The sequence below is a fragment of the Argiope bruennichi genome, chromosome X2 (assembly GCF_947563725.1).
Source record: "Argiope bruennichi chromosome X2, qqArgBrue1.1, whole genome shotgun sequence".
Lineage (NCBI taxonomy): Eukaryota > Metazoa > Arthropoda > Arachnida > Araneae > Araneidae > Argiope > Argiope bruennichi.
This window is the reverse complement of record NC_079163.1, coordinates 113,514,580-113,539,175: the sequence shown is the minus strand read 5'-3', so window position 1 is coordinate 113,539,175 and position 24,596 is coordinate 113,514,580. Positions and strand designations below refer to the sequence as shown.

The 24,596-nt window shown below is 30.4% G+C and overlaps 1 protein-coding gene across 3 annotated transcripts in view; it reads right to left on the bottom strand.

Annotated features, from left to right (window-relative positions):
- Window positions 1-241: 241 nt before the first annotated feature.
- The window catches only part of LOC129959917 (fibroblast growth factor 17-like), a 100,881-nt gene continuing 76,526 nt past the window's right edge, over window positions 242-24,596 (bottom strand). For all 3 annotated transcript variants that reach the window (XM_056072816.1, XM_056072818.1, XM_056072817.1), the window contains one exon: window positions 242-2,852. In XM_056072816.1, coding sequence (XP_055928791.1) covers window positions 2,535-2,852 — 318 coding nt within the window. In that variant the 3' untranslated portion in view covers window positions 242-2,534. The remainder of the gene's footprint in view (window positions 2,853-24,596) is intronic.

Below are 24,596 nucleotides of genomic sequence, written 5' to 3'. Positions count from 1 at the left end.
TCTGTTTAATGTTTATTTCACATAAACTTTAGAAATGAATTAAATAAAAAAAAGCTATTTTTGTTTCATAACGAAAACCAACCACGACAGAAACGTGCCTCCACCCGAAATGCATTTTTTTTTTTTTTTTAAATATGAAAGGTATCAAAAAGCAAAAATGAATGCACACACATGGTAACAACAATTAAAAAATATAAAACCATTTTTATGCTCATTAAAGCTTTATTATGTCTTTATGCGATACAGATACTTTTTTTCTTGACAAGATAGGACAGCTTCATAAAAGGTTATGTTCTTGTTTGTTGTTACATTTATTATATTCGCACAAATTGCAATTTGTCTCACTTTTAACATTAGCACCTTTATCCAGGAATATACTTTGTGTTACAGCAAGAGCTTAAAATTGCATTGTATTGTGAAAGAGGTAGTTTTTACAAACTTTGGCACACACGGACTGGAATCAAAAACCTACAAAATTAATTTTGGCACACTTCACTATTCACTTATTGAGATTATTACACTTATTGAAACCCGAAATAATATATCTTAAGACTAAACAAAAATTATATTACATCCGGCATGCTACAAAATATCTATTTTTCTATAGTTCTGTTTATTAAAGAAAATATTACAGATTCTAAAAAAGATAACATCTTGCATATTGGAGCGAAAAAAATATTAATTAGTAAAAACTCGATAAAAATGAAAATATTTTCATCTGAGAGTTTCATTAAAAATTTATAAACGATAGTTGAGTTTCTTGCATAAATGTGTATTATCATCTCTTAACTACGTATAAATACACAACTCCAAAATTGATGCTAATATTCTATATTCGGTTGCATATCAGTTTCTGCAATTTCGTTTCGGATAAACAAATCGTGTAAATATTATTGCTTCTAAAAGTAAAATATTTCAAAAAGAAAATAAGTTGATGCAATGTTTTTTTCACAAGTTTGCGATATTGAAAGATTCAATGTAAAAATTTTTTTTAATCCATAAAGAAAATAAAACATTAAAAATTTCCAAAATGAAATTCTTAGGGAAAAAACAACAACTGTGTAAATATTAAGAGATAAAAACATTAAGTAGTTTTAAAATAATGGCCGGGTAAATTAAGCAATTGCTGAGTAGAGTTTGGCCGATTATTTGCCGAAACAAAACAATAACATGGAAATTTTAACATGTCAACAGATTATAACAAAACAATTTAATTTCAAATGAGATTTTAAGAAAGGAAATTTGTAACAAATAAACGTGTAAAAATTCAAAAACAGACTAGAAATATTTAATAAAAATCTTGCGTGCAACTTTTCTTTAAAAAAACTTTTAGTTCAATTCTTAAAGATTGCACTAAATCAAATTCCCGTCTTAATTTTGCTATGAAAAAATTCAACTAAAAAATCAAATTAATTTGGTAGACTTTAAGGAAAGTTCAATATCCATCTTTAATTAAGATTTCTTAAGTTCTAAAAGCTTAAAAAATAAATTAAATTAAAAACCACATTCATTTAAGTTTAAAATAGCATAAAGACCTTTGCTGGAATGTAAAAGTATCAGTCTATATCCTACGGATGGAATGTTACTTAATAAAATCCATATTTATCTGAAGCGATGGAATGATTCTTGCAGCACAGATCAAGTTTTACTAGTTGACAACAGATTAGAATGTGCTTAAGGCTCGATTCAAGCTCTTCGTTGTTAAATATAACAGCTTCTCTAAATATTGCAGAAACTATTACAATCTAATTCATTAAAAATCGGAACATATAGTATTGCTAAAATGTCATAAAATATGTACATACAGAAATTTATACCACGGATGATAAAACAATTCTACATAAATGTGCTAAAAATATTCATTTTACCCTGATAAACCAATCATACATTAAAATCAAAATCCATTGCAAATTTCTCTTGTAATCATAAATCGGAAGGTTTCATCGTCTAAAAACTGGCCTTTTGTATAAACGATCAGTCAAAAAAAAATTATGAAGAATTATGCTTAATTTAATGACTTCATCGTTACAATCGTATCATCGTAAAAAAATGCGTATAAAAATAGCAAGGCAATAAGATATTCTTCGAGAAATTTTTAACAATAGGAACCTAGTTTTGTGTCTTGACTTGTCATGCTCAGCTGCTATAAAACGAATCTTAACAAAAACAGGAAAAGCATGATCTAAGCACAGGACATGTAGACATACGTTGAGTTAAAAACAATGTTTCAAAAAAACACTGTGTGCTCAAATAGCATGAATCATTGATCGTTATAGTCTACTTAATTCTAGTGACAATTCTAATAATGAAAAAAGCAACAAATGAAATCATGAAACCGGGGTTATACTTAAAGTACACAATGACTGGCATTTGAAAACTTAACGCCATTTATAGTTTTGAAGAAAGTGGGTTAGGAACTGGTGGCATAATCGTAACTGTCATTCGTTTTTTACTCCAAGCCAGTAACGAAATAGTAAACAGGTCATAACCTTTTTAGTTAGGAGGGAGCCACACAATTCCTTCAGTATATAAGTTCATCTTCTCATTTCATTAAAGGCGTGCCGCTTTTGCCGTCTTGTCCGCTTTTCATGGAGAAGATGCAAGAACTTGTGGGGATTAGAGATCTTTGGAGCGAAATGCCTGGTTTTGTGCAAGGCATCAAGATACGAGTGATCCCTTTTTGTGAAATGGTAACAGCGACTTCTGTGTGTTTTGGTGTCAGATCCTAGGATGGGCTTGCCTCTTCTGTTGAAACCCACCAGCCAGTCTTTATTGGAAACTGATCTCAAGACGGTATAATAGTCAGGACTGAATAACTCTTCGAAGATGCAGCGAGGATTAGCTCCAGAGAACTGAAAATAAAAATAATAAAGTTATAGAAAATATAGCATTAATCTATATTCCTTCCCCTTCCCTGGAGAAAACAATCTGTCAATATTAATCTTTTAAAGTTAATTTTTTCTTTTTTTCGTTTACAAGTATATAATGAACATTGTTAACTAATGCGGCTTCTTTTATTTAGATTTTTTAAAATTTTATTTTCCGAATGCTGGAGTTATTATTTAATTCTATAATGCAAAACGAATCACACAGTCACTTTCACATCACCATTATTTTTGCCTCTTTTTTTTCTATTACTTTTTGTATGTGATCAATAAAATATTCGAGGGAAAATTTATCAGTAGAGAAATCTTAAATAGATTAAAACCGAGGAACATAATTTCAAAATTAACTAATGATACTTTCAATCATACAATATATTCATTTACATTTTTGGCGGAGAAAATATTAATAAAAAGGAAATTCTGAAGCAGCAAATAATAATTTTTTGAGGCTTTGTATCAATATGTTATTTGTTAACATAATGCAAACAGCTCCTGCAGCATTTATAGTTGGAGGGGTTCCTCCACTGCTCCAACACACCAATTTAGGTGCAGCCATATATCAATTTTCGGATAGTTCTAATTGTCTCAACAGAGGATAGTAACCACTAAATATCCAGGTTATCATCGGCCATGCAACAACTCGTCTATATTGCTAATATAACCATGCCACCAATATCATTCCCTTCAAATAAGTGAGAATCCCATTATTTATCTAGAGACTTTTCATCTTCATATTTGAGGTGCCTCTCAAAGGCTTACAAAAGGATAAGTCATGCATGTACTATTAAATTTCTGTCCATGATAATCACATATTTTAAGAACATTTCAGTCATTTTAAACCTAAACAGAAAAAAAATCGTTCCGTTTAGACTATCTTTCCACAGATTTAATTTAACCTCTTAAATTATTCATTTATGACCTCTTCTTAAATCAAAAGCAACCTCGGTAAATTATTAAAGTGTTATTAATACCGTATGATCGAATACTAAACTTATATCGGATAAATATTTAACATCATCAATCATTTTAATCGTATATAATACGCATAAAATCGATTGATTAAAATATTTAACTATAAAATATCTAATTATCGAATAAGCTATTAACAATTCTAAATTTCAAAAATGATCCAGGTTGGCGATGATTTGACCTTATTTTTAGGCATGCAGAAGTACACCATATAATCTGCATAGGAACATGCCACCCCATATCAAATTATTTTCATAGTTAAGGTGAACAATTTAAATTTCTTTATTTTAATTCTTAAAAAAAATAGTAGTCAATTAATACGCATGATGCAGTAATTTGTGCAGTAAAATTTATAAAAAATGTTGCCGCGCAATTTACTTAACACATACTTTGTAATGAGTTTTTGTCAAGGTCAACCAAAAAAAAAAGCGAGTTTTACTATCGCAAGAACATAAATGTATTTAACTATTCAACAACTTTCAAGAGAGGTCCATTTAAGGCGATAATAAAAGCATTTCAAAACGCAGATAAGATTTTATATGCTCATAAATATTCTTCTTCAAGCATGCTAATGAAATTTCCTGTGATCTATTGAGAGTTTATTCATTCAAATGAACAAGTTAGGATAAGTATAAAAGCTTTTTGACAATCATGAATAACTGTCTTAAAGAAACAAGTTAGTTGTCTGTTCGAAAAATATGTCTAACTCTTTAAACAACGGCAATTAATTTACATAACCTTTCAGACCCAAGTTGGAGTGATAAATAATTCACGAAAGAAGCGTTAAGTGATAATAATTAAAATAAAACGTTTACAACTAATAGAAATTTATAGGTTTAGATTGAATTTTTATCATCCAGTTCAGGGCTTCAAAGATTTTGAAATTGACCGCAACGTTGAAAATCCGCATGCATAAAACTGTTCTGTCTTGTCATATGAAGTATAACAAAAAATAAATTAACACTAAACATAGTCTCAACCTGCCAAATAATAATTTTCCAACTTTAATTTCAATGCTTCAGACAATTTCAAATGAGGATAAAAATTTTATAAATTAAGATCAAGAGATTAATTATGCTTTTCAAATTAATGAAATTTGTCTACTGTAAGCCAGAATGGAGATTTGGAAGAATGTATTATTCTGAATTAACGTTCTGTTGTATCATAATTTAATTTGGAAAACAGGGAGGCATCGTTTTAAAAACCGTAACAAGTCGGAAAATCTTTGCATTTGGGGGGGAAAAAAGACTACTTATTCCAAAATCTTGTATTATTAAAACTTATAAAATAATCTAAAATAACAGTGTTTAGAATAAAAATTTTATGATTCAATATTACATAAAAACATTGCATCAGGGTATGGCCAATAGTCTGTCATTTTTTAGAAAAAGAACCTGCAGCTAAAAATATATGTTTGTGATGTCGACGTGATTTTGAAACCTGGTGAAACAGTTCTACTGTCTAGATTTCTACTATCAAGAAGACGAAAAGTTCCTGCGACATATTAAATTACATAGTCCTTTTATAGCATAACAAAACTTTTTGAAATGCGTTATGATTATGAGTTTATAGAATCAAGGATAGTCCATATTTTTGTACAATCGACTGGTTTTAATTAGTGTAATTCACAACATGACGACCTTTTGTGAAATCAATCGAAGAACCTTCAGAAAAAAATAACTGCATTTATGAATAAATTGAAGGAACATAAAAGACATATAAAATTACGCTTTCGAGTGCTCTTATACTATATTCAATGTCAAAAATCACTGAAATATATAGATTTCTAAGTAAAAATTCTCAATTATTTACTCTGCAACGGGAAACATTATCATAAACTTTTCCCAGTCCGGTTAATCTTCGATAGATTAATAATAATATGTTGCTAATTTTAGCATGCAAATTATGTTAGTAGAAAGCTTCTTAACACATTTCATTGCCAAATGAAACCCAGAATACATTCCGAATTTGACTTTAATGGGTATAGACTTAAATATCAAAGACATGATGAATGGAAATATTTTTAAAGGACACGCAATAGTACTGTGTTTATCTTTTAACCATTCAATATATTGTTAAACTAATGTTATGAAAATTACCAGCAATCTGCGTTTGTGGTTACTTTCTCTCCGTTTTCGATATAGGAAGTTTCTGTTGCTATCATTTCGCCCACCCGTAGCTGGAAATCGTTTTTATTCCCTCCCCCCATCAAACCTTCAAAAGAAAGCGATTTCCCCTCTATAGCTAGTTGAAGTGTGATCTATTGGATTCTGTCATCATCTTCACATTCTTGCGTCTACGTTCGTTTAAAACATTTACACGCCCTCCCCATAACCTATAAAAAATGGATAAAATTCTCACTAGAGCAGAGAGCATTTCTTCGATATATTTTTTTCCTTTACACCCGGCACGGATCGAAGCATTTTTCATGCAGATTGTTTTCATATCCCCACGAGCTTTTTACCGACACTTGACATTCGACCTTATACGCAGGTTTCAGCAATGATACTAGGTTGAAAAATCGTCACTAAACGTTTTCTCAACCTTGATCTTTGGCCAAAGCTGATGAAAAACTTCAGGCAAATGTAAAAATATATTAAAAAATAGTTCTGAAACGCAGCATATATCTCTTATAAACCTTGACACTTCCTCGTGCAATGACATAATACATAGTTTCTTAAACTATTGTACTTGTACCACTGGTGGTACATTTTTGATGGAAAAATTTCTACACAAAAAATTAAATGAATGCATGATTCTTATGAATGAATGAATGATTCTTATTTAAGAAGTAAAAAATTTTAAAAATCCGAGAACTCGCGATTTAATGGATGTAAAAAAAAACTACAACGTCATTACTTTTAATGCTGGATGTATTTATATACATAAAAAATATGGTAAATATGACTGTTGATCGATCAAATGTAGCAGATATCATATTGACTTCGTAAAATCGTAGTAGAAAAAAATTGTTCCTTCTATAAAAGCTTCTAAGTAAGAATACTCTAGATCTATAATTCCAGACTACAAATTAAATACTTTTTAAAAAATAAAATATAAGTAATATATGATATATACTTCTTTCCTTTTAGTCACCACTATTTTTCTTTTTTTTCTTCTCTTAATTCTTTAACCGAATTTGTTGAGTGATTTGATTAAAAAGTAAATAGTTTCAATTATGAAAAATGGTAACTAGATTAATTTAAGAATTAATTTCTGAAGAAATTTCCAACCAAATTTAATTCAGGAAAATACTTTCACCTTGTTTGAATGAATAACGAAGATTCAGAGTTCTAATTCCTTTCAACATTAATGCATTTTATTACGGGCAAACTGGGGATCATTAATCAAAATAAACAAGAGTCCCATGACAGGCAGGTTTATAGTCGTTATATTAACATTTATTTTGAAATAACACAAAGGCTACTTTCAGATTAATTTCAAAATTTTAAACAAACCTCAGATGACAAAGAAGACACTTTACTCTCCAAACTTCTGCATCGCATCAGCAGGAATACATGCTTTATCCTCGAGGTCAGATTTAACTTGCACCAAGCCCATAAAGATGATATTTTTGAAGTGAAATCTGGTTTTAAAATCTCCAGTCCCCAGCCGAGACCCTACTACTAGACCACCGTTGTCCTCAGCATCAAACAAGACAACTAGAGTTGCGACTTTTTACTCCGGCTTCTTTAATCCACATTCATATCTCATAGACGCCCTTGTTTGAAATTTAGTACTAAAAAGTTAAGACAAAAGGTAATCTTTGTCAACATTCTTCCGTTCGGTTTACAGTAAGAAAAAAATATTTTTCTGACGAGCTATATTCTTCTATAACAAGAACTGGTCGCGATTTGAGGATTTTTGATCCTAGGAGTATGAAGTCAAAATAAACCTCTTGCCAACAGTTTATTTTCAATAAAGAATCTAAGAAGTGCACGCACAAAATTTATAAATGACATTCAACATTTTATTACTCCAAGAAAGGCGGTAGGTTTATCTTTAGAGAGTTAAAGCAACTGCTGACCATTTTGCCAAACCACCCTAGTAGCAACAGAGACTATGGATATTAGCTCCTTATTCTTTCACTACACAAAACCAGCGGGAGTGCTCTTTCCGAAACTGTATTGTCTATTCATTAATGAATGTACTTGGGTAATATTAACTGTATGCCATCGATGAAAAAAAAAAAAGCTGCGAAAGGCCTTATTAGTGTGCGATCATTGGTGATTTTTTTGGTAATCATCGCTGAAATTTCGAAGATTGCATAAGCACCAGAATAGCAAATATATATTTTAGATGCCTTTTCCCGAACGAAGTCAAAATTTGGCACTGAACTACAATTGCGATTACAAAATCACATTTCATACATTTCAGTCATCGTTTTTACAAGCTTATGATAGAACAAACCAACAGACAATCAACTTCTTGTCATTTGGTATCAAATTTGACAGATATCTACCCTTTACTCGTATGTGTACGAAATTTTATCCGTTTAATTCTTTTCGTTTTATATTTATCATTATATATTTAGACAGGCGGAGACATTCTCTGAATGGATTTCGTTTAAAATTTGTTAGAAACCTGCACATTTGATGTAAAGACCATATACTAAATTTCAACTGTCCAGAGCAAAGCATTTTTGAAATATCGCGTTCACATATAGACATAGATAATATAAAAAATATGATTTTCGGATAAGTTAAGCCTTTTGGTATGCAAAATTTGATATTGATGAGTATCGAAAGTATAGTGCTATGGTTTCAAAATACCTGTATTCTGTGTTGTATCATAATGCTTATCTCCAAAGAATTCATTCCAACTATTATTCATCTGAATTGAGTTATTACTTTATATAATATCAATATTTCTTCTTAAAATTTTGCATTTTTCCTGTCTACTTTGTTATGTCTTTCAAGTGTTAGAACTGGTATGGGTTAAAATAAAATAAATGCTTGCGATATTAGCCGACTTCATATGCGATTTTGATGGTTTTCCTAGGCCAGTCGACTTTTTTTATTGTATACAACACTACGGTAATGCCAGCAGTTAGCTTCAGTTTATTAACACCCGATTTAGAACCAATACGAGGGCTATTTTAGGACAGACCTCGGCAATTTGAATCATGGTCAGATGACGGGAAGACAGCCGAACTGAAATTCCCCACTACAAACTTCCACTTCAATCACGAAATATGGCGTAAGAACTGTCTAGGGATTTAACTGACCTAGATTCATTATGTATGGTTAATTTCTGATGGAATCAAGTTTTGAGTCTGAAGCCCCGCAGTCCGGTAACCGCTTTCCCAAAAGAGAAACAAATATTGGCAAATATTAAAAACCTCAAAATTGCAAGTAAAATTCTGCTAATTCATAGAAAAGGTAATAAAATCTGCTTACATGAGATCTTCGAACCTCAGTTTAATATTACACCAAATACATCTAGAAAATATTACAGCTTTATAAAAAGAGCATATAACTGGTATTTTGTATATACAGAATAATCTGCATTATAACTAAGGAATAATTCTAAATTATGCAATATTATCAGTTTACATAAAAATATCAATACAGAAAACTGGCAATCATACTGAGTTGAGCCAGTCCCTATTAACGGGTATATGGATGGGAAGCGATTGAATTCAATATGCTGTTTCTTGCTTCCAGTAGGAGGAATAGCAATGGTACAGTCAACGGTGAACTTACGACATACCTCCTTAAGAAGGAGTGCGTGTGGGGTTGTTGTTGGCAATTTTGAAACAATTCACAGCTTCTATGTTACTCTAGGCAACATCCTAGTCATTTAGATTCATCGAACTGCTTAGAATAAGTCAGGATTATTATTAAATGTATTATCTAAAAAACGCATCCCCCCCATTGCACTTTTGATTCTACATTTGTAAGAAAATTAAACTTCGTAGAAAATGTAACGGCATATAAACGACAGTTGAGTTTTCGTATTACTTAAAATAGTAGTCATTAACAAGTATAAGACTTGGACATTTAGTAAACGGATCCGGAGTATTTTTTCCCTTCTTTCATTTTCAAGAAACCTTTTTTAGCAAATCGCTTTTATCACCATGTTATTGGTCATATATTTATTTAAACTGTTTTAATAAATTTAAAATTTCAATAAAATATTTTTAAAACTCGAGAACAAGTTACCAAATTTTAAAAAATCTATGAAGTTTACAATACAAATTAGGACGGATTTCGAGATACACTAAAATAGTAACATTTTATACATATTCCGATACATTGCTGTTAAATGTGAAGGCAATTTACTGCTAATAAATATATAGATTTTATAAGCACTAAAAAATAATAACTTCATGCTATTAGATATCGCGAATATAAATTAGTTAGATAACGCGTCGCATTTGAGATGCAATTAAGTAAACGCCATTCACAATAGTACTCATCATGAAGTATAAGATTTGGAACAGAGCATACAAAGATTTCTAAATGATTCCATTTATTTATAATGGTTTTTGATTTACACTTTTCATGCCTTGTGTTTTCATATTACATATCTCAACCAATTACGAAATGTATAATTTGGCTCTAATTTATAAACATTGACAAAATATCCTCTGCCACTAATTGGAATCCCACGCTTTCGGATAGCAAACGCAGCGATAATTAAAAGTTTGAATTGTATTGTTAAGTTTATAAATAGAAAATTACATCGCAATTAAGATATGCTTTAATAATTAACAGGAAATTTCAACCCTTAAATGCTTGATTTTAAAATTTTTTAAAATTTTTTGAATAAATTATGAGAATATGTTATTGATTTAATAACATTTTTAGCACATATTTTATTGGCAATAATAGGTATACAAGTTACAGTTTATTTTAAAAGACAAAATTGTATTGTTGCTCAAATAAAACCACTATCCATTTAAGAGCAATCGCTTAAAAAACAGTCGATATCTGTCGTAAAATCGCTAATAAAGTCGTAAAAATTAATTGTCTAGTTCAGAGCTCTATTTTGCAAAACACTAAAAAATGCATACGCCATGAAACAGCCGAACACTAATATCGTACAATTTTCATACAAATGAATGAATGGAGAACTTCATTACAAGTATTTGAAGATTTCCTTAAGGCATCTGAGCAGAGTTTGGCGCTTCTTGTGCTAGTCACATAATCACTTATAATCAATAAAGCTGTCCACATCACTAAAAACACCGTAAATGCAGCTGAAATTAATATCTTTATTATTGTACACAGACATATATAGAAATTATTAGCGGAGTGAAATATCGCTCCTTGTATTTTCAGACAGATTAATTTTCAGTTAGAAATGACAGTTGGAAAGACTAACACGGCATGGAGAACAAATATCACTGACAAATAGCTAGGGGGAAAGGTGCTTTACGACGTCCGACATATTTCAGACCTGATATAAAAGCCCTTAAGGAGATGGAACACGGAGCACGCTGGGTATCAAAGGTATGAAACTAAAGATGGAATAAAGGGCAGATAAACGATGCGAATGTTTCTAGAAGCAGAAAATCTTGCAAAAGTCAGTGGGATGCGAAATCGATTAATAAAAACGTTTTGATTAGTTTTAAAAAGAAGGGGGGGGGGGCGAGTTATTATTTCGAAGACTAAAGTCGCCTGAATGGGCTAGATTTTAACTTCGACTATTAATTGCAAAGTCTGGAATTTTTACATGCTTTAGAATCAATTAGTTTTGCTTTTAATAAATGAATAGAAGTCATTGAAATTGTTTTTTTAATTAGTCAAGTGACTCAGTTCGTCAGATTAAGATATATAAAGAATTATATAAATACTGGATTGTATATGCTGTTGCCATAATAAATGCAAGATCATACAAGTCATAAAGTGACAGCAGAATTAGGGATTAATTGATACCAATAACTTAGATAGAGCTTAGATGACTTTTTAATAGTCAATATTCTATCAAACCAATATTCATTTATCCGATATGAAACTAAAGTTTCTGGCTACGTCAACTAGATAATCTCAACTATCGACATTACACTTATAAGTGCAAAAAATTCGACAAGGAAAGTTCTTCCGCGTAAAAAATTTCTCTAAAAAACTATATCCTCCACCCCGCACTTAAATCTTAAGGGCACACTCAATAATGTCCCAATGACATTTATGTCATCGAACAACTAGACCGATTGCCCATTGGAGTCATGAAGAAAACCATCAATAGGTGGATTGCGGGGACATAAATAAAGTTACGGAACAGTTCCAAATAGGACGCCATTAGCTAAGTTTACACATTTTGCCGGTCTTAAATGGCCGCCTTCAAATTCAACCCCCGCCCGTTGTTAACGCTCAAGGTAAAAAAAAAAAAAAAAAAAAAAAATAGGGGAGAAAAAGGTAACACATCTCCAGAAGAGTAAGCCAGCGTTCCTCGCCGTCTTCACAGAATTCTGTGAAATATGGCACTGCAAGTCTCGAGGATAGACCAAAATAATGTTCACCTCTGACCTTACCTGTTCGCTTTGAGCAAGAAAGGCTCCGCGGGTAAGTTTTCGCCCCTCTGTCTTTGGAAACTTGCATCTTACAGATAAGGAAGGGATTCCAATTTTTGATTCCCTACACTCAGCAGGTGGGTTGTTACTCCATCCGAGGATGAAAATCGGGTCTTAGAACAAACAGACAGATGTGAAGCATTATGATGCAGAAAAATGAAGAGATGAACAATTCAAATCTGAAAATTGTGCCCATCGCAGTTAAAAAGTAAATTGATTAAATCCTTTACCTTTCAAGGAATTAACCAATTTGCAAATTTAAAATCGTCATTGTAATTCCTAAGGCATCAAAAAAGTTTTTATTAGTCAGAACTTTAAATGAATAATTAGTTTTATTGTATTTGACATATTGACGAACTTATGACTTGTATACTATTCACAATATTTGTGACTATCATTTAAACCCAATCTGTTACCCTCATCAGACAAGTTATCAGTCATTTTTATTCCGATACTTATTCTCATTAAATCTTTGAGAGAAAAAGTTATTATCACGCAGAAATAAATGACAAGATATAATATTAAATCATTCGTTGCGATACAAAAGAAAATAATAAGGAAATTAACCTAAATTTATTATCATATTGGTATTTCTAAAATGGAAAGTACAATTTTTTTTTATTTATCTTAATATTTTAATTTTATTCCCAAACTAATATATTCATGTTATATTTTTGGGAATGTGAGCCCGCATTTCTTCTAAAAATGCGATATTAAGTTTAAGCTTCACAAAGCAGCAAATTAGTATTTAAAACCGAAAAACACAAGAAAATTGTAGAAAATCTCTCAAACGTTAAGAATAAATATAACAAAAATTATGGATTTATATCAGTAAGTAAATTTATTCCTTTCCAGTCTTCAAACGATTCATGATCAGAAAATAATGAAAAGGCTAACGTTTTCATAAAAATGCCAAGAAATAAAGAAAAAAAAACTTGGTAAAATTTAGTCGACAATTCTATAAAGAATCCGTAATGCATCAAATATCGATATGAAATTTCTATTCTTCGAATTTGCTTTAGCCAATCTTTCTGTAATATCAGTGCAATATAAAATAGAAATAAAAATAGAAGAAAATGATGATAGATTTCGAATAACAATATTCAAATATACTTATGTCATCTAAAACTAATTTGCATCTCCTCTTTTGAAAATTTCTTCAAATACTACATTTTGCTGTCAATCCATTTTGAGGTAATAATCTTAGCGATGAAATCTCTTTGTCTTCAAGTGAAAATCATATAATATGATTACGCATGCGTGTAGAACATAGTAATTTACAAATTAACAAAATGGTACAAAAAATATTAATTAAATGAAAAGCTCATTACCGGTTTCCTTTTTTTGAAATTTAGGATCATTTTTACAATAGAAGAGGGCAAATTTGTGGAAGTTCAGTATTTTCTTATTTAGTTTAAATTTTTCTTAAATAAAGTAGAACTAGAAAGTTTAAACATGCTATCTTTATATCTAAACTAATGAATCTCCCATTTATTATGTAATTCATGCCACAATTTCCAGATTTGTAAACATTTAAAATTAAAATATAATGATGGATTTATATTCTCAGAAGGATAAAAGTCAATCCTCAATATAATCTGTAAAATATAGAATAGGAAGGGAAAGCCCATTCACTTACACTTCGGAAATTGCAAGATCTACAGGAAGCTAATAAAATATTTTGATAGCAATATTTATTTCTAAAATTATCAGCCACGGACTTAACTGCAGCTAGATTTATTGATATATCTTGTGGTATCATCGTTAAGTTTATTTTCCTCCTTACCAGAATAAAGAAGCAGAAAAAAATGTTGCGCTCTTCAGTACTTTTTTTTATCCTGACCACGGAAATCCTCGTCTAGAATGGGCAATTAATGAATTTTTGAATCCGCACTATTCCAACAATTTCTCTCCTTAAAATCTCAGTATAAAGATCCTTTTCATGGAACAAAGAAATATTGGATCAAAAACTGAAAAATAAATTCTCTTTTCGATGTCATAAATATTTCTTTTTCTTCCCACGATGCTTTCCTGTCCAAGCATTATTCCCTCAGACCTCATTACTTAGCTGACATGCCAGATGAGAGGCGAAAGTTAGGGTAGAAAACCCGCTTTTCTTTCTTTTTTCTACTTAATTCTGCATTTCCGAAACTATCAATTATTTCGGACCGTTTATATTCTTTTAGAAACTTTCTTCACTTGAAATTTCGTTTACATCTCATTTGTGCAGGAAGTACTGAAAATAATTCTTTTGAAATAAAAATTGTACATAAAAAGTTATATCCATCATAAAATTTGATAAAACATTTCGTTTTGAATTAAGTGCCTGAATCCCTAAATGCAGTCGTTTAAAAGAATTTTGAGGTCGTTAAAATTTTGTAATCATATTCGGCGTATCCTTTCACGCATTTAAGTTTGTTGCCAGTCGAAATGAAATGCGTGAATCGGATTTTAAGTTTTTTAACGACTTGAAAATAAAATTCAAGAACACTTTAATTATTTTATTTTACTGTGAAATATGCATTTTGGATTCCAAGGTTTTTGTGTGTAATTGACATCACAAAAATATTTCAAATTCATTTCCCTTTTTTTTTTTTTTTTTTTTTTTTGTTTAAATCAGATTAACAATTAAAGATAAATGGGCTATTTCCAAATTAAATTTTTACATTACAGTTGCAAACTACCTTTCGGAACTAAGAATCGAAAGCCTTTTATTTTAAATGCTTTTAATAACTATATTTAGCACAAAGAAAGTTTTTCTAATTTAATTAAATTTTCTAGATTTCTTTCATATTTTCTTAATTCTGAATTTTCGATGTTTCATAAGGTCAATTATTATCAAGAAAATATTTTCGAGACATGCACGCAATTGCATTTTAGGCGGATTACCAGAGTTCATACGTGCAGTGACGGAGTTTTAACTTGACAAGCACCGGACAAGATGGAAGCGCTGGAGGGTCGATTTAACAATATTAATAGCTCAGATGCCAGAAAAATAAATTTGTAAAAAATAAAAACTCTAGTATTTTAAAAGTATTAGGATAATTTTAACACTTCGCGAAGCATCATTTACCAACTTATTACAGTATTTAACAAACAACAGGCTTCTGCTTAAATATAATAGTGAACAAACGTGATAATCACAAAGTCACGAGTCATTAAAATACAAAACCTAAAATAAATTATCAACCTATTGATTAAGTTAAAAATGTTTTGAAATGCGAAAACAAATTGACCTGTTTATTAAGACTGATTTCAATTTGCAATAGTTAAGTGCATCTTAAGCAACAAGAGAATGAAATGTTTATTTCTTAAACTTTCCACAACCATGATGCCATTTTGAGTGTAATAAGATATTTTGCGCCTCGTCTACGAAGTTTTTTTTTTTTTTTGCCTTTGTTGGAAAATACCTTATTGATCAAATAAAAAAATTATTGACTTAAAATATTACGTTTAATAAACCTTAATAAAGTAATTCAAAGCAAAATTAAAAAAAAATTCTTCACAAATATCAAAAGCCTTGGTTCTCCGTAAATTCAGCACACACCGAAATTTCTGTATGCTATTTCAACGGGAGATCCAGAAGACCTTATCTAAAGTTGAAAAAGATCTAATTTAAATCAGTCAGTTCAAAAAGCTCGACTACTTTTTCGTAATAAAACGCCTACACCAATACCTAAAAGCATGCAAATTATCTCAAAACCTGAATAACTTTAAACTGTTTTTATTTTTATAAAACTCTTTACATTTCTTATTTATTAAAAAAAAGATTATGTGTTTGTACATGCAATATCGCTTCGCTACCCCAGTCAAAAATATTTTTCATTGGTTTTAAATGCATAGAAACTTAATTGTTTCAGTTGCAATCAAATTTAGATACATTTTTGTTTCAAAACATTTGCGTCCAGATGCGTTTGTTTCAAAAGATTTTTGAATAAGATGTTTTGTCACGAATAAGCAATGCACTATTTTGCAGAAAAAATTATTTCATAGATTACTGAATTGATGATTGCGGAAACTTTTAACAGATAATTTTAAAATAAAACATAAGCCATGCCGTTTTTTTACTTTTTTCAGGTAGTTTTAAACAGAACAAGTAAAAAAAATTAAAAAAAACAAAAAAACGAGGGCAATTAATAGTTTTACAATATTTATACAATTAATGTAATTCTAAAAATACAAATAATAGTTTTTGAGGGACAAAAGCATCTCTTTCAAGCAAATAGTCTAATTTTAGTTTTTTTTGAAAAACAAGTTTCTTTTCCTGAATAAATTAAGAGCATTCCACTGTATCTTACCCACTAAATCAATGCAATAAATTTATGTCTAAAAGATATTTTCCCTGTCTACATTGAGTCTTGTTCAATCACAATATTTTATGTCACACTTTTCACTTTATCAGGTTTTTTTTTTCACCTGAAGTAAGGTCAGGGGAAGTAAAAATCACTAATACCTGGAGGTCTTATCAAGCCTTTCAACCTGGTGTAACCTCAAGATTTAGCCAGCATGGGGCAGTGTCAAGTTGAAACACTAGCAGATTAAAGAAAAAGCCGCAGGTAATAGAAATAGTTACATTCAGAGAATGCAGGCAGTCTTACTTGCCCTTTCGATAATATATCCACGACGTCTTACTCCCGCTGACCCCTATCGTCTCATTTCCTTACAAAAATCCCATACCAACTTGCATCACCAATAAATTGTTCCTTACTAGACAGCCTGCTTATATCCTGCCACGTGGCCACACACGTGTTGCAAGTAGATGATTGTCCAAAATGTGCAGCGCACAGCTATTGGAGGTAGCCATGGTCACCCATCGTCCAGGAAGTAAGTTGTCAAGGAGATGCCTATCACTTTGACGCATGCTGTTGTAGGACAACGGTACAAAGACGTCAACGAGCAGCAGAGGGGATCGCCAATGGAGCACCACTGGGGTTAACTGAGGCTCCCTCCTTCAGATAACAGAATGAAGAAGCTGTCTAGTTGAAATTCCTACCGTAAATTGTGAACCCTGCTAGGTTTTAGTTTGAAAAACATAACAATTCCAGTATCATCTTGTGATCGAAAGATAGATGGCACTTAGGAAGTGGCATTAACGAAAAGGTATCCAACAACTTCTTCCACATTACTAATATTTTAAATAAGACTATTCAGTAGTAAAAGTTGCATGATTAAAGGCTATTTAAATGCTAACAGAAATTCGTTTAATTTTAAATGATCTTCCTACTCACCTTTAATATCAGTTAAAATCATTTCTTAATATATACAGAATTATTCTTTTATTTCTCTTCAAATATATTTAATCTCTTCAAAATAATTTTTTTCTAAATATTAGTTACGGAATTTCAAATTTAATGTTATAACAGAAGATATACATAAAAACTAATTAGTTAATGAAAAATCATGTATTGCATGATTAAAGCACCATGATTTAGACAGATTCATTAATTTTATCATCATTTTAAGGGCGCCGATTGGCTGCATATGACCATGTTTGAATTTTTATGAAGCGAGAATTTAAATTTAACGCAAATTCATAACTTGCGCATCGCCTTGTGAATGTTTGCCATCATCTACATTTTCACTAAAAAGTAAACTACTTAATAAGCATGATTTACATTAATTTGAACAGAAATTCAACTTCATCTCGAAATATGTTTAAAATTACCAATTACTAGCCACCTCGGTGATGCTTTTTGCCCCCATATTAATACAGTAGTCGCTGCTTATAGTGATCACGGATGAAACGATCAATCGGTTGTATTGATCAAAATAGCGAGAAACGGATCTTCCGTTATCTAAATACATAGAAAATAATCTGGTTTTACTGATCAGCAATTCGCTTTTAGTGATCAATTTTAATGTCCAAGTGGTTTGGCAAGGAGATTTCATTAGGATCAATCAAGATAATGATTCCTATTCACTGAAAAGTCAGCAGATCTTTCCAAAGAAGATCATGAAATCTGCTTCAATGTTGACGTAAATTGCGAGACAACTAAAGAAAAAAACCACAGAAGAAATAATTTATAATGCACTGATAAATCGAAGAAATGGCGGTAACCGCAAAAAGACACTGCCAACAAAGAGGAACCAGAAGAAAAACTTCCATCAGCCACGAACTCTGCAAGCCTTTTAACCATTAAGAAAAACAGTCTAATATAGTGCTGAACTTTTTGCAAAACATTAGTCATCTGAATGGTTTATCCAATTCATGCTTGATAATTCAATGATCTCAACAACTGAAGAAAATATAAAAAAATAAATATGCATGAATAATTTTCAATCCTATGCATTGTATTGATTTTCCTATTTCTAATTAAAACGAATAAATAATACTGATGATGTATGATCTATTTTTCTTCTACTGTCTTTTAATACTTCTAGAACTATATTATTTTTGAAACATTCTCGATGCACTAATCATTCAGATGTAGTGGCTAGTAGGATTGCACCTAAACTTCTCACTACCAAGCAACAACCACTGTAACTGTTATCCAGTTACAATGGTCATATAGTGTTGAAGAACTACATCTCATCACAACAAAAGAAAATATTTAAAATATGTTTGCACAATATACATATGATATTCTGATTGATTAACTTCCCTTGGGAATTGATGAAATAAATTGGTCAATAAAACTAGCAAAACCAGATCAGTGTTGAGGCTAGTAGTTAATTCTGCTACAATCTTATTTTACACAGTGTCTCGTGACTGGAAAGTGACAGGTAACCATTAAAGATGTTTCTAAGAATTGTGAGATTTCATAAATAGAAATTCACGAAATCGATAATCAGAAATTTGAAATTGAAAGGAAACAGAAAAATAAGAAGGGAATAAATAATAATAATAATGAAAGCTTCACACATTTGAAACTAAAATTCAAATATTGTGGAAGTTATTTGAAAAATTGTAAAAAATTTTCACCCACAATTTTTTTGTCAAGATTTTCCTTCCTTTTCGTTCCAAAACATGCTTTTCCTCCTTCATAAATATTCTGTTTAAAATTTCTTAAATTAAAAAAAAAAGATTTAATTCATATTTTCTTCATGATTTATTTTTAGCATAAATGTTGTTTAAAAATACTTCAAACTTTTAAAGGTTTCCGAACTAAGTAGACTCTTTATGTGACAGTAAATATTATAAAACAGTATTTGCCTCCTTTTTTTTAATAAAAAAAATACATACTTAATTCCGTATTTGCAAAGATTTAGTAATCAATTTTTCATTCGCCTCTTGATGAGCTGGAGTTTTGAAATTTGATGAGCTTGAGTGTTTTCGAGAACAATACATTTTAATATAATTATCACTTAATCGATTCATTTAATTTATGTTTGCTTCACACAGGAGGCGCTAGAATTAGTTATCTTGATTTCAAGATTCTATAATTTCAGTGACAACGGATTATAAAACAAAGACTATAAAAGAAGAAAATTCTTAAAATTTTCTAAATTTAGTACTATTTAAATTATTACAGTAGTTTAGTAGTACTAAATTTAAGTAAGGTACATTTCTATTATCTCATTTTACTGATACTTACTACTAATACATAAATAGAAACGGTGTTTTTATACAAAATTAATTTTTCCTTGTTATTAAACAAAAGTACTTCCAACTAGTTAGATGCATTAACACAATTAGTAACTGCTCTTGTAAGACCCCTATCACCTTCCTAAAGAATGCAGAATATCCCCATCGTTTGGTAAATAGAACGAAAGAGGGGCTAATAATTCCCACCTGTCGACATCGAAGAGATGGCGGAGTTAGGATAATTTTCAGTTCCTTGATACGTCCGACGATAACACGCATAACGGGATGCTTTAATTCAGAGTAGGGATTACTATCAGTAAAATTTCGACAGTAGCAAGAAGTGACGTGCAAGGTATAATTTTAGTGCCCCATCCGCTTCCGTGTAAGCTTGTCGCAGATACACCAATTAAAGCACCGGATGCTCTCGTATCAGATTTGCTGATACTTTCATAGCACCCGTTGGATGTGTCAGTCGGAACTGATTTTGCTTTCATTTGCTGATCCCCAACTTGACGTAAGGCGTAATTAACAGTTATATATGGTGTCGCTACTGAGTGCTACTGACCTTGACAGCTGCTGAGCGGGCTTTTCTTCGACAGAAAGTTCCTTTTTTTCTTCTGTCTTTAATATTTTGCTGTGATTTTGATTGATAAGCCGAATACAAAAATGTTCACCTGAAAGGTAATACTCGGATAGCTCTGTAGGGGTTTCATTTTACTTTCGAGAAGTTCATGTCATATGAGCAAGTATCTAATGGCCAAGAGGCCATACTAAGGCATAGTGGCTGAAGTCTAACGTTTACCAAAATAATACAGATTACCATTCGAAAACAGACAGCTGACAAAATATCGATTAGCGAGGAATGTGAAAAATAATTGAAGGAAATGTAAGATTGGGGTTGCAGCTTAGGAAAACATGGTCCAAATCCATCTATACTCTTTAAATAAAACAAAGTTTTTAAGGGGCCTGAGACATTCTCAACAATGAAAATAGTTTCTTAGCGAATATTGTATTTGATGTCAAATTTAATAATATATACTAAAATCTAATTAAAGAATAAGCTGTTTTCATTATAAAACAGAAATATTCGTTTATTATATTATATATATATATAGCAAATCAAAAATGTATTGTGATGGGATAATCTTCAAGTTCATAACCACAAACCCATAAGAAGAAAGAATGTCGTCTTCAACAACAAATATTTACTAAAGTTCTTTTTGATAAAAGGCATTTTTTTAAAGTATTTAGTATCTGCCAGTTTAAAGTTTCAAAAAAAGCAAATTTAAACGCGAATAATTCCACAATATATGCCAATTTTAGATAAATCTTCACCGCTTAAGGGAAATAGAAAGTTTTCTACAAAGAAAACCGTCTAAATTATAACTATAAATAGAAAGAATTTCTTTGCAAATAAATACAATTACGTTATGTAAAATTTATAATAAAAAAAAAGATTAAAATATTTTTGTTGTAAAACAGAAGAATTTTTTATTTAATTACTTGTAGCAATTTGAAACTGTGTGTGATAATCTTCAAGTTCATAACTATAAATCGATTCGCTCACAGAAAAAATAAAATTGAATAAAATCCTTCCAAAAATAGCAATATACGTGAGTGTAGGTTCAATAAATACAGTAAACTCATTTTAATATATTTAAAATAAAATTTAAAAATTTTTTTGAATAGTATAAATCTTGAAAGCCTGAAAAATACAAGTTATTTTTCCTTAAAAAATAGCATTTTTAAAACATATTACAACTCAAAAATAAAAATAGGTTTATAAGATGAATGATGTTTTAAATTCTATAATATAATATTTCATACCAATCCACTTAACAAATTCTATATATGCGTATCAGAAATGGAAAGAAACATGTTTTGAGAAAAATGCAAAAACCTATCTTTTTATTATAGGAACTCCGGTTAATTACGTTTCTAAAAGTTAATTTTTCAAAATGAAACTAAAATTGAAAAATAGATTTTTTTTCAAAGATAGAAACAATCCCAGTTCCTTAAGTCAAGGATTCTAATTTGAATAATCTCAGTTAGCCAATTTATGAATAAAAAAGATCATGCAATGCACGCAAACTTTCACATTTTCTAATTATGTTATTAATTAAACCAAGGTCAATTTTACAAAAATCTTAAATTCTATCAAGACTGACAAAATGCCTAATTATCTGAAAACTGATAATCTGTTTTTGGATACTGATGAAAGAAAAAAAATTCAGCTCTTTTCCTATACAGAAAAATAAAAGCAAATAGATATTTGAAATCTGTCGTAAACCCCACCTTCAGCAATTAGGAAACTTTACGAATATAAACATGTCAAAATCAGTTTAACTGAAAAAAATCATTAACGTACAACTGCATAACTGAACTGATGCTCAAATCGAAATCCCAGTTTCTCACATCCAGGAAAATTTAGAACAGTCATCTTTTATATTTCTGAGAAGTTACACTTTATACGATTGCCGTTTGACTTCTACAGAAAACTAAAGAATAGATGAAGGGAAAAAAAAAAAGGCTTTAGAAGTTTTATTGGTTGATTTTCAAAAATAAAGGGGAAAGGACAGAAAAAACAAAAGAAAATTTTATATAATAATTCTTTGCATTTATTCTTTCAAATTATTTTTCGTTTTTAAATACACGTTAAATAGTAACTTCTCAGATAATGCCAGAGTTTTTAAATACTTTAAGCACTATACCTTTATAAAAAATTCTCAGTAGCTAAGAATTTAATTTCAAGCAAACTATTTTCTCAAAGTTCCGATATCGTGCAACAGCAACAAACAAAATAAATTTAAGCTTGTAGTTAACGTGCAAAATTATTACACATTGGGACTTTTGAAAAATGATAAATTTTAAGCCTATCAAGGGAAAAAATAAAACTCGAGTGATAACAGCTGTCCAGGTTTTGACTTAAAAAACAATCGAAACATTTAGTATAAATCCCCAAGAATGATTTCAAAGTGCACTCCAAACCGTGGGCCATTAAATAAGTATACTACCAACATGTTTATAGATTTCATATAAATAGGGAAAGAAATATTTGAAATTCAAATAATATGCAATTAATGCTTAACAGTTTTTATACTACTCACACATCTTTTTCTTTTCTAAAACTAGCGTTGAATTGAAGTTCATAAAATTATTTTCATGTAAATTACTATCCCAATCAGAAGTGCAATTATATATGGGACGTATTTGGGCCGAACTATGAATATTAGGTGAGACATCTGCTGTCAGCAATCAACTGTCAATCCTTTACACACACACACACACACACACACACACACACACACACACACACACACACACACACACACACACACACACACACACACACACACACACACACACACACACACACACACACACACACACACACACACACACACACACACACACACACACACACACACACACACACACACACACACACACACACACACACACACACACACACACACACACACACACACACACACACACACACACACACACACACACACACACACACACACACACACACACACACACACACACACACACACACACACACACACACACACACACACACACACACACACACACAAACAAACAAACAAACAAAGCCTCTAACATAGATTGATGACCTAAAGAGTACATAAGGAATAATTAAAGCATTCAATGTTTTTATGAACGTATTTAGCCCTAGAACACTATTTCAGAAAGTTTTATTTGGTAGAGAATCATAGCTTAGTAAAATCTTTTCAATGTCTTTTTTTTTATTTTCTTAAAATGAAACTTGTATTAATAGTTGAGTGCAAAAGTTCTTTTTTATTTTCACTCAGTGACACTTGGTTTTTTGAAGGAGTTTTCAATTAGAATTCATTGGCAATTCGAATTTTTTATTCATAAGAATTTCCTAATAGACTAAGTTGAAATATATAGCTCGCCTTTATTTGGGTCAATTTCAAGTCAAAATTAAAACTTGTAAAAAATATTTTTAATTGTTTTCGACAGTTGAATACATTCGTACTCTTCCGTTAAGGAGCGAAATTTTTTTCTTTTAATGAAAACTAATTCAAAACTTTACTCTAAGGTATTCAGTCAAGAGGCATTTTTTAAAAATTGATTGTTGGTTAAGAATACTTATTTTCAAGTTCTGTTATATAATAATTGTATTCCATAAGCTATACGCCGTTTATTAAAATTACTTTTTCAATGAAATTTTTAAATTATTAAAAATTTGATCATGATAATTACTTTATTACAATCACTTAATGTTTATTAAGTATATTTTTATTAAAACTTAAATATTAAAATATCGCTTTACCACTATTTTTAGTTCAGAATGTACCGTTTATTCTCGCATACATATTCGAAGACCCTTTTCTTAATTCGAACTTTTGAATAAATCGAATTTTTATTGTGATCTCATCCGTTCTGAATTCGTTAAATTTCATTATATTAAAATTCTTATTTTATGATATTCTCAAAAGCAATTAACACTCGTTTTAAAACTGAATCACAAAATAAGCATGAAAATATTTAGGAAATGACTGGCCAATGAAGCAGAGATAAAAGAGAGGGCTGTTCCAGAACTTAGGATAGCGTTGCAGTAAAATTGTTATTGCGCTTTCAAGTCCAGTATGGACAGGGCTAAAAAAATAATGTCATACTCAGAAATTAATTTACATTTTCTAAACCG